Here is a 17,385-nt window from a genome sequence, read left to right on the forward strand (position 1 = left end):
GACAGGGAATGAATCAAAGCTGCCCCACCAGAGAAGGCTCTTAGAGGGCAGTGGTTCACTAGATGGTCCGGGGTTTGGATGTCTTCCCTGAGAGCTTCCTGTAGTGGGGAGCCTCTGAAAATGTTAGGAACTGGCCCCTATTTAACCAGACCTGTACCTCATGCCCTGCTCTCCGACATGTAAATAGCCTTCTGAAAACAAAAAGCCAACTCTCTGTTGCAACATGCTGAGGAAATCACATGACATCAGAGGAGTAGATGCTGATCTAATCCCAGGGTCTGCAATCAGCCAGTTTCTAATTTATACCTTGGCACCAGATGGCATGTGAAAGAGCCTCCAACTCATATCCAATTCACCAATCCCCGCAGTATCTAGGTGTCAGATACCTAAACAAGTCGCACCAATGCTGTCAGGAAGAGATCAAAACTCTCCACCTCTCCCTCGATTCCTCAGCTGCTCTGATTGGACGCACACTCGGGGGTTGTCTTCCAGAAGAATGTGATTTGGTCTTTCTGCAGTTGCATTACTGGGGGAAACTGGGTGGAGCGTCATAACCGAGAAATGGTCGGGCTTGGTGATCCTGCTGATCTCTGGTGGCGGGAGATTCCACAGCCTCGGATGCACACTCTACCGCAAATGCAATGCCCCCAAAAGGTCAGATCAACCTCAAGCCAAGATCGTAGTTACAACTATGGGGGGAGGGATAGCTCAGTGGTTTGAGCATTGGCCTGCTAAACCCAGGGTTGTGAGTTCAATCCTTGAGGGGGCCACTTAGGGATCTGGGGCAAAAATCAGTACTTGGTCCTGCTAGTGAAGGCAGGGGGCTGGACTCGATGACTTTTCAAGGTCCCTTCCAGTTCTAGGAGATAGGATAACTCTTAATACAAGGGCCTATTCTGCCTAAGGGATCAGAGCACTGCATCTAATTTAAGTCCAGTCTGTGGCCGCCTGGCGTAATGCTAAACAGGCTCTGTAGATTAGAGCAGGTGGCTTATTGTTCTTTACCGGTGAAATTCTTTACTGCCGAAGTCCAACGCTGGTGGTCTCGAATGTGTCACAGAAGAACAGCAATATAATAAAAGTTGAGCAATAGCAGTTCTCAGAGTGGAATCGGAACAGTACGGCAACACAAATCATAGGTTGAATTTGAAATTAAAAACATTTCTTTCTTTTATCTTTAGCGCTGGTGAAAAGTGCTGGATTGATGTCTGCCTCTAGCTACAGAACAGGTACAGCTCGGGCTGTGGCAGGCTTGCCCAAGAATGGTCTGCCGACACTCCTCAAAGCGGGCTGGGAGGGGTTATTTGATTTACCTCCATGTTCATGAACTGTCTCTCTACGTTTTTCACAATGCACCCATCTCTCTAGTACCTAGATGCAGCATACAGGAATAAGAATCATATAACATCTGAATCACATAATGGATCCTGTTCATCATGGCTAGGTTTAGGTACTCTTCCCTGGAGGTGTTTTCCGTATTTATTTGTTCTTTGACTCCTGTCATTGTAGGAAGGCTTTTGCATAAGAAGGTGACCTTTGCGCAGCAACAGAGCAAGACTTGGGATCATCTCCAGTGGAGAGACCCACAGTCCTCCAGGAACTCTCTGCCTCCACCCCTACCACCTCTTACCAAAAGTCTCATCCCAGGCACCAACAGCATTAACATTCTTGGTAAGTGCAGCTGTCCTGGTGGGTCATGAATGGAAAGATACCCATGGAGGGCCTTAAAGAATAGGACCAGTGCCTTGATTTTGACCCAGATCTCCCTTCCGCCAATTGAAAACAGCCTACTCTCCAGCCAGCATCATGTTGCCAGTCCAGATGAAATTATATTATCTCCATTAAAACTTGATCTGCCTCTGGCTGTTTCAATATTAGAAAGAGGCTTGTCTCAACACGTCTGCGGGCAGATTATCTTAGTGGAATGCTAGCAGAGTTAAAGGGCAGGCAACACAACTGCTGCAAGATAGCCACTGTATACCTGACCCTTTCTCCTGTATTTTCAGAGAGCATTTCAGAGGGCAAAGTGTGAGGTGATTAGCTGCCATTTTAAACCAAACCATGTTGTCCAGATGCTAGAACTTCCAGCCCAAGAGGTCCCTGGGGCTGCTAAGCGATCAGGCTCTGGGTAGGCATACCCTGTGATATTTCACAGGCACCATATGCCTTACCAACAGGACCCTGATATCACTGTATTCTGCCATATTAAATAACTAAACTTCCTCACCGAGCCGTAGCTTGTGAGATTTTGCACCAGCAGCTAACATTCCTAGAGCAGACTGTCATGGCTGAAGAAAGAAGATTCTGCGAACACTGAAGACAGCATGCAGCTAAAACCTCTGCCTTATAGACTTTTTAAAACTTTTCTTTCCTGGAGGTGTATAAGTGCGAGTTTGTGAGTGGTAGACGATTAGGGCCAAAGATAGCCATTAAAAATGATCAACAGAGGCCACAGATGTTGTGTTACTTTGAACGAGGTCACAGACAGTGGGTCGATACAATTATTAATTTTTCAACAACACCTAAAAACCTTAATGAGGTGTAAAAATTGCGGGCAGAGAAGCAGGCAGAGTGCTTATCCTAGGAAAAAATGCTGTGCTTCCCATAAGGTACAATATATAAGGAACTAGTAACCTCAAAATAAGGCTCGTTCTCTCTCTCACACACACACACTCACGCTGAAAAAAACAACACAACCTGACCTGCGGATATCACAAATGGACTGTCAAGACCCCTGTATATCCTCAGTGGAAGCACCTACCATAGGTACTGGAACTAGGGGTGCTGGGGGTACAGCAGCACCCCCTGGCTTGAAGTGGTTCCATCATATACAGGGTTTACAATTTGGTCCAATGGCTCTCAGCATCCCCACTATATAAATTGTTCCAGCACCCTGCCTACACCATGGTAATCTCTATCATGCCTAAGTTCTAAGGGGGGTTACTTAGCAGCAAGTCAAATATGAGGCTCTGCTCCTCGAAGAGGCCATTGGTAAGCTCCAGTTTGCCTCTTAAATATTTATGGGACCAATTCTGCCTGCTTTTGCCCATTGTGAACCCCCACCAAAATCAATGAGGCCGCAGCAGGAGTCATTTGGGGCAGAATCTGGCCCTGTTTCCCAAAGTTGTTGGGGTTTTTTTTTATTAAGAAGCTCAAACAAAAGCAAAATGTCGAGCTGCTGTGTGACATCCCCCTCCCCTTCACACAGCAGCAGAGTGGCTCTGGCTCGAAATGCCTGAAATATGCAAGTGCCCTTTATTTCTCCCTGTGAACAGAAAATCTGTCACGTTGGGACATCTGCTCTTTGAAAACTTTTCCGCTCCTGCCAGACTGATGGCAACATTAACGCATCAGACGATATGAGATGCCAGAACGCTTTCTGCTGGCCACTAAAGATGCTCAGTGAGCTGAGAGCTCAATCAAATTTTTGCACAATGCACTGACAGGCATTGATAAAAGTGGGGAGCGGGGTTGTTGTCAATTCACACCACGCCGATCTGAAGTGGGGGGTGGAGAGGAACAGGAGGCCTCCGACGTTCAAAAGCAGCATATTCACAAGCTGTCTCTCGGTTCACAGGCAATCAAGATGACTGATCTCACTTGGGTCAGAGGTCTAGGCCAGTGACCAGAGCTCAGCTTTCCAAAGTGAAGGAAACCTCTTCACTGATTCAGCGGCACAAAGAAAAAGAGGGGCCTACTTGGAAAGGTATCAGCATGTGCACACAAAAAAGAGGCTCGCTCCTGATCAGGAGAAAATGCGATGTAACTAACGCAGAGATTAGAGTGTGACTAGTTGTGGGAGCCTTTTCAGTTTTGCTGATGGCAGGAATATACCAGTCAGCATTCAGGTGCACGACAATTGCCCATTCAAAAAGTTTCCTACCACATGCTACGGCCAGCATGACTGTATTTGTGATGGTCTGTCTCGGAGACGACTGTACAGATGAATAACTGTCTCCCGGCCACTTGCCAGCATGGTTAGAAAAAAGCTTTTGCCTGGAGGGGTGTGTGATGACGTCGTTCCAAAAGTGTCCCACATTTGGAAGCTAGACAAATTCAGATTGGAAATAAGGTGCCCGTTTTTAAGAGTGAGGGTAATTAATGGAAGAACTGCCCAAGGGACGAGATGGATTCTCCATCACTTGAAATCGTTACATCAGAGTTGGATGTCTTTCTAAACAATGTGCTCTAGCTCAACCAGACATGATGGACTTGATTCAGGAACCAGTAGGTGAAATGCTTTGGCCTGTGTTGTGCAGGAAGTCAAACTAGATGATCAGAATGGTCTCTTCTGGCTTTAATCTCTATGGATTCATACTTAATAGAACACGATGTAACCCTCTTTCTGGCTGGCCAGGATCTGTTTTAAATCCTGCAATTGGAGCCTGGCTCAGACCTACCACAATTTCTCCAAAAGTACTGGAGTAAGATGGAGGACAGAAGTGGTACCCAGATAGCACAATGCATTAAAAATGGGCAGGTAGGTAGATACTGATAGAGAGGCTCCATATCTAGCTGTCCTGTGCTCATCAACAGGGTATCTGAATGTCTTACAGATTTAGGTCCAGATTCTGCCTGACCGTCATATGGTTGTGCACTGGGATGAGGGAGCATGGAACTCCCACATTCCCAGGTCGCCCACATAAGAGTTAGGCAGGATTCCTGTCTATTTCAGGGGGAACAGGGACTGCTCCTGCCTACTCCTTAGGGGGTGTACAACACGCCGAGGGGACAGGGCTTCAGCTCCACCATATCCTAGCCCCAGGCAGCAGAACTGGTTGGCCACAGAGGAGATAGCAAGCTGCATCCCACATACTCCAGAAGCCACAGTCAAGGCCTTAAAAAGTGATCTAGTTTCAATCCAGGCCCATTTCATTATTATTATGATTTATTATTTGTATTATCATGGACCAGGACCCTGTTGCGTTAGGCGCTGTACACACACAGAACAAAGAGACAGTCCCTGCCCCAAAGGGCCTGCAGTCTAAGACGAGAAACAATAGATGGATACATGGAACTACAAGAGACAATCCAGGTCAGCAGGACCGGCAGTGGTCTCAGCACACCAGCAGTCTAACCTTCACTTTGAATGTATTTTCTCTCACCAGCATACACACAGCTGCATGTGCACGCAAAGTACACACAGGTGTGCAATGCGTACACACTCATGGTACACAAACTGCCCTTTGGGTTCTTTAGGATTTTACTGTTGTGGATATAGATATAAATAAAAATAATAATTACAGGTGTCCAAGCTGCCAGTTCAGATCTAAATCCCAACCCAAATCCAAACTTCCCAGAGTTCAAGGGCTCTTGGATCATTGGTTTCAGTTGGTCCCTCTTACAAAGAAGGGTCTGAGCTGCAAAGTTTGGGTAGGGATCGGAGCTGTCCCAATGTCTGAAGGAGTTTCACTTACAGCTTGTGTTGCAATTAAGATCCTAACAATACCTAACAATACCTGGCACTAATCTCAAAGCAATTTACAGAGGTGAGTAGCACGATTATCTTCATTTTACAGACAGGGAACGGGTGTCACAGAGAGTTTAAATGACTTGTCCAAAGTCAGTGTCAGAGCTGGGAACAGAACTCAGGAGCCAGGTTCTCTGTTGATGTCAGAAGGTACAATTCCATTCACTTCTGTGGTGTTGTGTCTTCTTATGCCAGCAGAGAACCTGACACCGCAGTGGCTTCCTGATTCCCTGCTCTAAACAGTAGATAATGGCCAATGACAGGTTTTTCTTGATTACATAGTTTGATGGCAGCGGGTTTTATACAAACAAGAGAAAGCACTTTTTCACACACCGCACAGCTAGCCTGGGATGTTGTGATGACCAAAAGTATAACTGGATTCAAAAAAGAACTGAAAAAGTTCATGGAGGATAAGTCCATCAATGGTTATTAGCCAAGATAGTCAGGGACGCAACTTCATGCCGGGGCAACCCTAAACTTGTGACTTCCAGAAGATGGGTTCCGTACATTCTCCCGAACCTCTGGTACAGGTAACTCTTGGAGACGGGACACTGGGCAAGATGGACTGTGGTCTGATCCAGTATGGCAGTCCTTATGTCTGTTTGGGTGGGTGTGTGCGCGCTGGTTGGGTGTATGTTGGGGGCGGCGTTAAGATATAAAAGGAGGAACGGGAGACCACGCAGAGCTGTACAAGGGACCCCTCTACAAATGTTTTGTTTTCCATACATAACCAACACAAGAGTGAGTTATAACACGGAATCAGCAAGTTATTAATACGCCAGCTAGATGGAACGGACCACTGAGAAAAATCACAGCAGCAGCAAAATAATCATCGAGACACATGAGATGGGAAAGACCGAGGTCCATCAATGTCAGCTGCCCTGTAATTGCTGCAAATCCATCTTGTGGGATATGACCACTGATCCCAATGCATGATCCCTGCTCAGTACAGAGAAGCCTGAGTTATGATGAGGCCCCACTGTTGGCTTTGTGCTCTGTTCGAGGGATTCTGCGTCCCATGCTGCAAAGGCAATTAGGTTGCAGAGCAGGTTTTACATATTCCTTCAAAACAAAATCAAACCCATACATTAGCTTTAAGTGAGGAGCAGCTGCTTAACATCTACCCTCCCTCCACCTTCTTGTTCTTCCTTATTTTTTATGCTTCTGGGAACTGAAATATACTTTAGCATGCAGCTCCCTCGACCCGTAATCAGTGAAGTTCTCCAACTGCACTCTAGACTTGAAACACACGGGCCTGATTGTTCCCCACGTTTCTGCACGCAGTTCAGTCACGTCAGCGGGAATTTGCTGGGACCATGAACCCCTATTTGTTTTCATAACAAGCCACTGAACTATTTCACTCCCCTGCAAGGGGCAGCTATTCTACTCAGCCAGAGCAAGAGGTAACTTGCTTGCATTTGATATCCAAAAGCTGACAATGCAGCGTATACAAGAGCAGGTGGATGGGGACTGACATCTGTTAGAATGATAGCCGGTGTATTGCACTGGAATTCAGCACAAAGAGAAGGAACAAAACTTTCTCTACATTTATTTCTAGTGTATTATTTTCTCCGATGAGGGTTTAACCCACACCACTCTGGTAGTAAGTCATTCAAGGGATACTGACAACAGGAGCTCAACATATAAAGGTAACAGAGTTTAAAGGGGGACAGTTCATAAGCTAAGGTCACTGAGATAGCAAAAGCCACCTGAGCCCTGGGATGTACTGATGCCCTTTTTCAGTGGAATAATTGAAACCGCTTAATTACCATTTTTGTAAATAAAATCTTCCTCAAAAATCAATATTTAGAGCCTGCCTTCTCTGTAGATGTTGGCCTTTGTTACTTGCTGTTATGGCAATTGAAGCCTAGCTACATAAACCTCTGAACCTGATTTATTTCTAGCCTGAAAATGACCCCCTGGAACCTACTGAACACTTATTGGGTCAAATGATGAAAAGCAATAAACCTTTCATAGTGGCAATTTTGTTATTATTTCGTGCCTCATCCTCTCCTGGTATATTTCAATCTACCAATCTCAAAGGCTAGATTTTGAAAAGTGCGCGAGCTCACCTCTACCGTCCAAAAGAACCACCCGTTCGCCAGGGTAGCGATATGTTTTCTTGCCGATTGCACTGACTACAAAAGTGTCGGAATTTGCCAGCAACGCATTATACTCCCCCTTCCATCTTTGGGGAAACCATTCCAGCCTGTGGGTTTGTAACTATTTAAGAAGCAGTCGGACTCTTGTTGTTGTAAACTGCAAAATAAGGTACCGTTGATCACGAGCAATTGAAATCATTCTGTAGGCAAATGTGTACTCTCAGATCAGGGCAGAGTGGGACAGATCCTCAGCTAGTGCAAAGGGCGTATCTCCACTGAAGTCAATGAAACTGCCAGCTGAGGATCTCCACTCTACCTGTTCCGTATCCCCCACTGGAATCTGCACATGCAGAGTGAGCAAATCAGAGCTGCAATCTACTGTGGGGATCGAAGAGCAGAATTCAGCCCTATGTTTGTCAGATGAAACAAATTCCAATGAGCTGGTCAAATGGACAATCATTCCAACAAACGTGGGCTCCATGGTCTGAGAAAGGGATCACATAGCAAGAATCTTACTTCTTAGGAAAAGTGATTTTTATTCACAGCTTTTAATGGAAAATCCCACAATTCCCTAGGCCTGGGCCTTCATGCATTTTTCATTAACAATTATCCGTGATCCAGAATTGCCTTTGATTTTTGCTAAACATCGATCAGATATTTTGTTCCCACACTGCTGGCATTTTCAAAACAAAACCACCTCCTTTGGAGAGGGCATCGCATTGGACGATCTTTAATGTTAATGTACTAAAAGCTCTTCAGAGCATAAAATAATTGGAATTCACATTTTACAGATGGGGGAATGGAAAGGGTATTTCTTGGACTTCGCTTGTAAAGGTCATTTGACTATGCAAAAAGACTATACATTGCTTGGCAAGTGAATCACTGTGTCCATAGCCCCATACCAGGCCTGAAGATCACTAAAATAACTGGCTCAGTAAGGCACAGGTCCGAGGGATATAATGAGTCACAATCTGCTGAGGTTTTAGTCGTAAAGAGCAGTCGTTTCCACCTACCCCATGGGATAGAATTTTTCATCCATCCAAAACCCAGTTCTAAATTCAGTGTTTCTCCAACATACCGAACTCCGATACCGCGGGTTGAAAATGAGGCTCGAACAATTTTCAAGAAGAGAGTCAAATTCTCTTCCTTGTGCAGAAGCAGCCCATACGGGGCATGACACAGGATGATCTAGACTTCCAGAAGCTAACGGGCCTCTTCTCAACTGCATGATGCCCTCCGCAAAGTCTTCAGAACAGAACTTCCTGTATATGGCTTCTATCTGATTGGAATACAGGAAGGATCACTTAAGTACCTCAGCCTCCCTTTCTGGCACTGATCTGGAGACTGCCTCTGTCCCACTGGAGTGAACAGAAGTTTTTCAAGATTAGGTCTCTAAATGACTCTAAATGGGAGGTGCAAGAATCCAAAAAGGAGAAGGGAAATGGGGGTGGGGAGGAGATTTCCTTAAACAAATGTCTACCGCAGACAATACTACTTTGTACCTTTCTACAGCAGCGCCTTCTGCCTGAGGATGTCAGAGCATTTCACATACATTAATGAATCATAACATCATGGTGAAATATTATCATCCCTATTCTAGAGAAGGGGAAACCGAGGCACAGAATTCAAATGACTTGCCCAAGGACTTGTCACATTAGCTGTACTTTTCGAGTGCACTATCTGGGCGCTCCCAGTAACCATGTGGAATGGCTGGGCTGAGAACTTTCATCTCTTGACTCCTTGTCCTGCACTTCACCCACAAGACAAGGAAAATCCAGCATGGTCACCCACCAGCATCAAGAACCATGAATTCCCCCCATCAGGAGATTTTAAAAACAACAAATTGGGGTTATTTTATTTGCTTTTTAAGTCTTTGTGGTCCACATTTTCCAGCTTTTCTCCACAACCCCTAGGGCTAGAAACACACTTCTTAAAAACAAGAAGCAAGATTTTCATGTAATCATATGACTCCAGGAGCTGGGTGGTCTCTCTTACTACCCTTCCAGGATGGGTACAGAATCCTAGGCTAGTCTATGCCTGCATCTTCTTTTTGCCCTGAGACACTGTCTTAAGGAAGCTATAAGTGCTTTGTGACCTTGGACACAAACAGCTCTGGTCTTTTGGGATTACACGCCTCATTTTCACATGCAGTCTAAACCTTCCCTGCTGTGTTCAGCTGCGTTCGTGACAGATCTGAACACGGCTCCTTTAAAGGGTACCTCAGGGGCCTGAGTGGGGGCAATCTATTGAACACGTGCAAAATACACATGGCAGCTGGTAGCAACAAGGAAGCAGGAGGAATGGTTTAATAGGCAGGGTTGACGCTGGAGCCAGGGACTTCACACAAGGCATTCTACCTTACCAGGGTTGGCTTGGATCAGAACCACTCGTGGAAGGACTACACCCCTGAGAGGGCTGTCAGGAAATGTCCAGGGTGGGGATGCTGGCAGAGCAGAGACCAGGGGCTGGATTCGAGCGCTACAATATCTCCTCACACCCAGCCCCATTCCAGTTCTTCCTGTCGCATGCTGGGGACTGGGCCATGCAGTCTTTATTTTCTAGGCTCCGTATTGTCAGGAGGGCACAGATCAATTATTGCACAAAGTGAACGAAACCCAACCGTGTGGAAAGAACAATGCAATAGCTACCCTCTCAAAGAGTCCCTGTTTACCCTGTCTTATGCTATTAGAATGACTGTGGTACAGTCACCCAAGCAGCGTGTGTAAGTCCCACTTCTATCTGTCTGGGCATTTATCCTTTAATGTTCATTATGGCATCTCAGAAATCCAGTACGCTGAGTACCAGGGAATCACTGGTGCAATTAATGACTGCCAGTGAATTACTTTGGATTTACTTATGTGCATGAACACGATCAGCATCTTTCCTCTGCATGGCCTGGATCCTAAAGCCAATTCTCATGGACAAATCCCACCGAACCAGTGGGATTATGAGTTTTCTCTTTGACTGTAATCAGCGGCGTATTATTGCCTAGGCCAACAAGGCCTAGGCCTAGAGTGGCAAATTTGCTTGCTCCCTCCCCGGCCCCGCCCCAACTCCGCCCCTTCCCCAAATCCCCGTCCCGCCTCCTCCCCCGGGCACGCCGTGCTTCCCTCCTTCCACCTCCCTCCCAGGCTTGCTGCGTGAAAGCGCTGGGAGGGAGGGAGGAGAAGCGAGTAGCGGGGAGCTCAGAGGCGGAGCGGAGGTGAGCTGGGGCCGGCGGGCGTGGGGAATAATCCTTGGGGGGGGGGGCAGGGAACCGCTCCCTGCCCCAGCTCACCTCCGCTCCACCGCCGCCATCCCCCGAGTGCGCCGCAACTCCCCTTCTCCCCCCTCCCTCCCAGGCTTGCCATGGGGGAGCGGAGGTGAGCTGGCGCAGGGGGGCGGCAATTTTTTCAGGGCCTAGGGGCGGCAAATTTGTTAATCCGCCACTGACTGTAATATGGACAATGCGTGCTGTGTTGGTAGTTATGCAAGTGAACCAATCAGGGAGCAGAAATAATACCCGACCTATGTAACTAGCCGACACAGTGAGAATTGCAAGGCCCTTACACACGAGAGGAGCTCCCAGGAAACATCTGCAAAGCCACCTCATCGTCCTCCTTAAGAAGACATGTCTACAAAATCTTTAACCTGGCTAGGTAGCTGGTGTGCTGTGAAATCTGCTTCCATGCTGAGCAGTAACATCATTGTTTCCTTGCGCTCCCCCATCTGGCTGTCGCATCCACCTGTTGTCTCTTGTCTTATATTTGCATTGTAAGCTCTTTGGGGGCAGGGACCTGCTTTCTGTTAGTCGAGTGGTCAACCCCTAGCACAGCAAGGTCTTGGTCAATGATTAGTGTCCTGACGCGCTACCACAGTACAAGAAATAGCTCAGACATTATTATTAATAATAAATAATAATAGTAATTTGGGACCAAATCTATCAATTGACATTTGCTTTTGGCAAATATTAAGCCACTGGAACGAAACAGTTGCTCTTCATGAATACTAGCTCTGATTAGCTTCAGACGCTCAAATGCTTGCAGAAGGAGAGGACAGCAGAGCCAGAAACACAGACAAATTGAAACGTGCTTTCGAACTGGAAGATATAGTCACAGAAATTATTCCCCACCATGCTAGTGACAACCATGAAGTCCTCGCGTAGGTGGTGAGAGATCTGTAACAATAGTTCAAAGAGGGGAAATCCCTGAGCCTAGATTTCTTTAAAATACCTATCCAAGCAGAGAGGGGCCAAGACAGGATCCAGTTAGACAAACTGATTTGTCCTCGGCCTGTCCGTGTGATGAGAGTGAGAGGGGGGCTCAGATAAATGGGACCAGGAGCTGAACAATTCATTTTGGTTTTAGGTTTGTGAAACCAAAATCTAACAGGACATTTTGGAGCTAGGGACTGAGGGAGGGGGACCAAAACACCCCAGTTTTGGGCTATTTCTACAACCTAGTCTGTCAATGGGTGCCTATAGAATCATAGAATATCAGGGTTGGAAGGGACCTCAGGAGGTCATCTAGTCCAACCCCCTGCTCAAAGCAGGACTAATCCCCAACTAAATCATCCCAGCCAGGGCTTCGTCAAGCCTGACCTTAAAAACCTCTACGGAAGGAGATTCCACCACCTCCCTAGGTCACCCATTCCAGTGCTTCACCCACTGTGCTGTTTGTTTGACATAAGAGCCCGATGAAGGACCAAAGGGTTTGACTGGGAAGTTTCCCCGGCTGCTGTGTTTTAATTTTGTTATGCAGCCGTCTACAAGAACAACATCTCCAACGGAGGTGAGGGGAGAATGCACGCTCTGATCCGATGTCATTCCTCGGACGGAGCCCCTCTTCCAAACGGCTTCTGGCACTTGACATATTTATCCGTCACTTCTAGCTGTGTCGTTTTCAGGAGCGGGGCTGTTCATATGGTGCATTTGAAAATCAATTAGTGCACAATATGACTTTGGATGATTTATTCTTTTTCAAAAAACCCCTTTGGGGGCATTCAGACCTTTATAGCCATATTAAGCAGAGTTTTAATCCAAATGAATTTTCCAGGAAACCGAGTAATCTAATTAAAAAGCTTAGAGTGCCGTTTAGTAGCTTCATTACCATTAGATTCTAGATCCATCATTACATGGACAAATATTTTCTGAGTGCAAGTGACTGATAAATCCAAAGGCCTCATCGCAAATGGACTTTGCCTGGAACTAAGCAGGTTACAGTACTTAGTCATGCACCCAAGAATGAAACGAAAGGACACACTGAAAAAGGTCCTTGCAGGAAAACAAACCATTGACTTCTTTTCTCCAGTTCATCCTCTCCCACAACAATCAGCCTGTAAACCCACTTGCAATTGCACTTCTCAGATGAGTGGCTTTGGAAACTCCCTCAGGTGTGTCCCATCCCTTCCATCTCCCAGGGTTGCAAGCCCAAGTAGGCCAAACTAACTCCCAAACTATCTCCAAAGGTTTGAGTACCTCCAAGCTTTGGGTACTTACCACCTTCCTCAGGTTGAGAGGAAGGGTGGGCGTGTGGGTAAAGCACTGGATTAGGACACGAAGAAGAACTGGATTCAGTGCCAGGCTCTGCCACAGATTCTCTTAGGCAAAGCCCTTAAGGTACGTCTACACTGCAATCAGAGGTGGGACCACAGCACTTGTAGGCATCCACAAGCTAGCTTTGGTCTAGATCAGCAGTTCTCAAACTTTCCTTTCTCCCACGCCTTGTCTCTGTAGATTGGAAGCTTTCCAGGGGCAGGGACTGTCTCTTGTTATGTATCTCTATAGCACCAGGCATGATGGGGCCCTGAACTCAGCCAGCACTGCAATACAACTCAGGGGGATGTGCATGTGTGCACAAAGGTACTGTGGGGCCTGGAGTTTTATAAAGACGCCTGACTGGGATGAAAACTCCACTTAGGGTGGATAATATCTCACTACCCTTATTCCAACTCACATCCTGCGATCATTTCACAAAGCTTCAAAACCATCAGAAACCTAATGCTAAAAAGCCTGGGTATTATAAAGCTCATGGGCAGCGGGTGGACCCCCGCATCAGGGAGGCTAGCCCCCTGGCCCTGCCCTTTCTGTATGAGGCCCTCCCCCCCCCCCCCCCAGCCCCCAAAAGCCCCCCCCCCCCCGGGCCCCCCCCCCCCCCCCCCCCCCCCCCCCGTTGGGGCCCCCCCCCCCCCCCCCCACACACACACGCAGCCGGAGGAGCCCTGGTCCAGCCCAAGCCGCCCCAGACCAGCCCCAGCCACCCTGAGCTGGCCCAAGCTGCCTAATAGGAACCGTGCCGTGCCACGCCTCCCCTCCCGAGACGCCGAGACGCCTAGTGGGAAAAGCAAAAGCTGTTCCTGAAGAACCTGAGCTTTTTATATGCGCCATGCAGGTTCTGGGGCAGCTGAGGAGGCGGTATCTGCTACTCAGCTTCCCGGGTTAAACAGTAATCCCCCCTGGCCTATTATACCTGCCGCCTACGATAAAGCTTTAAAAAACAAAAGCATCGTTCTCCCAGGAAGGAGAAGCTAATGCCACCATAACATTTTGCTGATGGACAAAACTGAAGGAAGCGGCTTTTCTCAACCAATGTTGTGTTAATTGGATTCCTGCATACAGATAATACAGGTAACAGTTATATCACACCAGGGACCATAAAGCTCTGCTGATAATTTAGGTGTATGGCACAGCGACTGTTATTTCATAGTATGTTCTTCCATGTTATTTCCATAGAAACTGTGCTGTCAACTTGTAATTTTCACACTAAGTGCATCCCACCATATTATTTCTGCAACACAAACATGACCGTATTTTAGCATGGAAATGCAGTTATTTAGTACTTGCGGAAAACACTGTTCCCCGGTGAGATAAAAGGCCTACATTTAGTGAAACTCTGCTACCAAGCCAATATTATCTCAAACAGGGGTGCCTGCAGGAGCATTTGAGCATACCAGGGATCAAAAGGTACAGATTAAAATGTGGTTCTATTCTGGGAACTGACTGTGTGAAAATATCTTTTATTGCACCAACTTCTGCTGGTGAAAGAGACAAGCTTTTGAGTTGCTCAGAGTTCTTCCGAGCTGCTGCTGCTCCCAATGTGTATGCAGAGTAATCTTTGCTCACTTCAGTGACAGCCTTTTTCTCCCATCAGCTCTGCAGAACCAACAGAGAGATGGGGGTAGCATTTTTCAGGCTCATCGGTGTGATTTTAAACAAAGGTCCTGATCCAAAGGAAGCACTTAAGCACATGCTTGACTTTAAGACCACGCGTTGGAGGCTAAAGCACACGCTTCCGTGTTTTGTTGTATCACAGCCTACGTTCAAACTGCAGGCCCACCTTTGCAACTTTACCGCCTTTCCATGATTTCCTCAGTTACACCCATGCCGCCTCCCTGAAGGCAACAAAACCGCACAAGTGTAGTTGAAGCCAGAATCTGAGAACAAGGGAGTTGCGCAGAGGTCACCGAGGGCAGCAGTTGGCCTACAGCCTCGTGATTATGGTAATGACACGCAAGCCGAGAACCCAACTTGGCTCTCAGATCTTGACTGAGTTTGCAGGGCTGGTTAGTAAAAACATCTTTTTATTTGTGAACTGAGCAAACCCGGGGTAGGAATCACGGAGATGCAGCAAACATGGGAACCCCCTGATGCAAGTTCCATAAAGTCTTTTTTCAGAACATTTTTACAGTGTGATTTTAAAAAAAACACCCCACTTTTAAAAAGGGCCCTATTATGCTATGAGCTGTGCAGACACTTAAACTGAGACAGTCCCTACTCTGAAGAGCTTGCCAGACAAAGAGTGGAAGCTGAAAAATACCATTATGCCTTTTTTACAGATAGGAAACTAAGGCTCAGGGAGACTAAGTGACTTCCCACAAGGAGTCAGCGGCAGAGACGGGAACGGAACCCAGGTCTCCTGGGTCTACGTCAGTGTTTAACTACAAGACCATCTTTCTGGTCTCCTTTAGCTAGATAATTAGTTGCTCTATTTTAATAAAGGAAGAAGTGTGTGTTTCTTCCTGCTCCCCCACCATTGGAGCCCTGATTGTTACTAATAATGGCTCTCAGTTCAGCTTCCTCTTGTAAGGCAGGTCAGAGAGTCTTTCATTACAAGTGTCCCCTTGTTCCGGGAGCACATGTGAAACTGACCAATCTCTTCTGCTCTATCCTCACTCTGAGCTAGCGCTTTCGCTCTCCAAAAGCAATCAAGGAGCAGGAATGGAAGTGTCTTGGGATCGCTCATTTAACTATCGTCCAGTAGAACAGGGGACGTTTATGCAGGGGCGGTTCTATGTTTTTTGCCGCCCCAAGCACCGCAGTCAGGCGGGCTTCGGTGGCATGCCTGCGGGCGGTCTGCGGTCAGGTGGATTAGGCGGCGTTTCTGCGGGTGGTCTGCCGGTCCCGCGGCTTCGGCGTACTTGCCGCTGAATTGCCGCCGAAACCACGGGACTGGCCGACGGCGGACCTCCCGCAGGCATGCCGCCGAAGCCTGCCTGACTGCCGCCCTCACAGCGACCGACATGCCGCCCCCCGCGGCTTGCCGCCCCAGGCACGCGCTTACTGTGCTGGTGCCTGGAGCCGCCCCTGCGTTTAAGACACAGATACGCCAATGCATGGGATAGAATTTGTCAGCATCTCTCCCCAAAAGTAGCGTCACTGCAAAGGCTTGTCAGTCACTGTTACTTCAGGAGACTTCAACAACCCCAGTCAAAAATGAAGGGATTATGCTTTCGTAACAAATTAGCCTCAACTATCTCCTATTCAAAAGGTAATGCCTGGGTGACTCTGCTCCCATATCGATCCTGTGTCTGTATCTAAATAAATGTCTGCGTGGACAGCACACTTCCAAAAATGATTATTTAGGGGTTGGTGAAGTTCCCAACACATAAGAATTCTGCTCCAATTTACACCAGTGTAATGTATTGAATTCAGTAGCGTTACTCCTGACTTACACCAGTGCAATATCAGACCCTGGCTGTACGTTTCATGTCAGCACTGACCTTTTTGTCGTCCCTCCACCCAACTCAACGAGGCTGAAATCTGTTGCCAACTGATTTACCTGTTGTTATTCTTCAGTTTGATGTGATCAGTCGGTTCTAGGATCTGCCCGTTCTTCAGCCAGGTGATCTGAGGGGAAGGCTCTCCCTGGGCCAGGCAGGTGAAGATCGCAGTCGTCCCTACGGGTCTGGAAATTGACTGAGGGTGTTGCACGAACTCCGCAGGGGCTGTGAAGGGAAGGAAAGCGAAGCCTGAGGAACACTGCCAGGAGCCAACGTTGCCCTGGCACCAAGCCTGTTCTAATCACTTGGTGTAAAATAACCTGAGTCTATTTTGTGAGCGCGGCGAAGGCTGACAAAAGAAAACCACCGCAGTTTATCAGCTTCAGAGGTAGCTTGGCAGGTTTGACAGGCGTGTGTGGTCTACAGATAACTACAGATCGTGCTTGCCCATCTGTAACCATGACTGTAACCAACTAAAGAATAGAGCTGGGCTGGTTAATCGGGGAGAGGGAATTTTCAGTAATTGGATGATGCCAGGTGGGCTAGTCATTTAAAAACACAATGTCCCCTTCCTGCTCTTTAAGGCACCTGGATGCTTGTTTGTTTACACAGAGGCGCGTTATTATATTAGGCTGCTCTGAACCACAAAGCCCTGCCTGCTTTCCATGGCTTTACTGCAACGGTACCATGGCTCTGGGCCAGTGCTATGGTGGTACAAGGCCCATGTGATGAAGGCTCCTTAAAAATGAATCCTGCACATTAGAAAGGCCCTGCTGGAACTTTATTGATCTGAATGAATTCAAACACAGGGATGAAATACAAAAGCCAGAATAACCC

The 17,385-nt window shown here is 47.3% G+C and overlaps 1 protein-coding gene across 1 annotated transcript in view; it reads right to left on the bottom strand.

Annotated features, from left to right (window-relative positions):
- IGDCC3 (immunoglobulin superfamily DCC subclass member 3) overlaps window positions 1–17,385 on the bottom strand; it is a 170,621-nt gene that overhangs the window by 32,965 nt on the left and 120,271 nt on the right. The window contains exon 6 of the mRNA XM_024194974.1: window positions 16,608–16,773. Within this exon, the coding sequence (XP_024050742.1) occupies window positions 16,608–16,773 (166 nt within the window). The remainder of the gene's footprint in view (window positions 1–16,607; window positions 16,774–17,385) is intronic.

Source organism: Terrapene carolina, unplaced genomic scaffold (assembly GCF_002925995.2).
Source record: "Terrapene carolina triunguis isolate 2854851 unplaced genomic scaffold, T_m_triunguis-2.0 Scaffold67, whole genome shotgun sequence".
In the NCBI taxonomy this organism is placed as follows: Eukaryota; Metazoa; Chordata; order Testudines; family Emydidae; genus Terrapene; species Terrapene triunguis.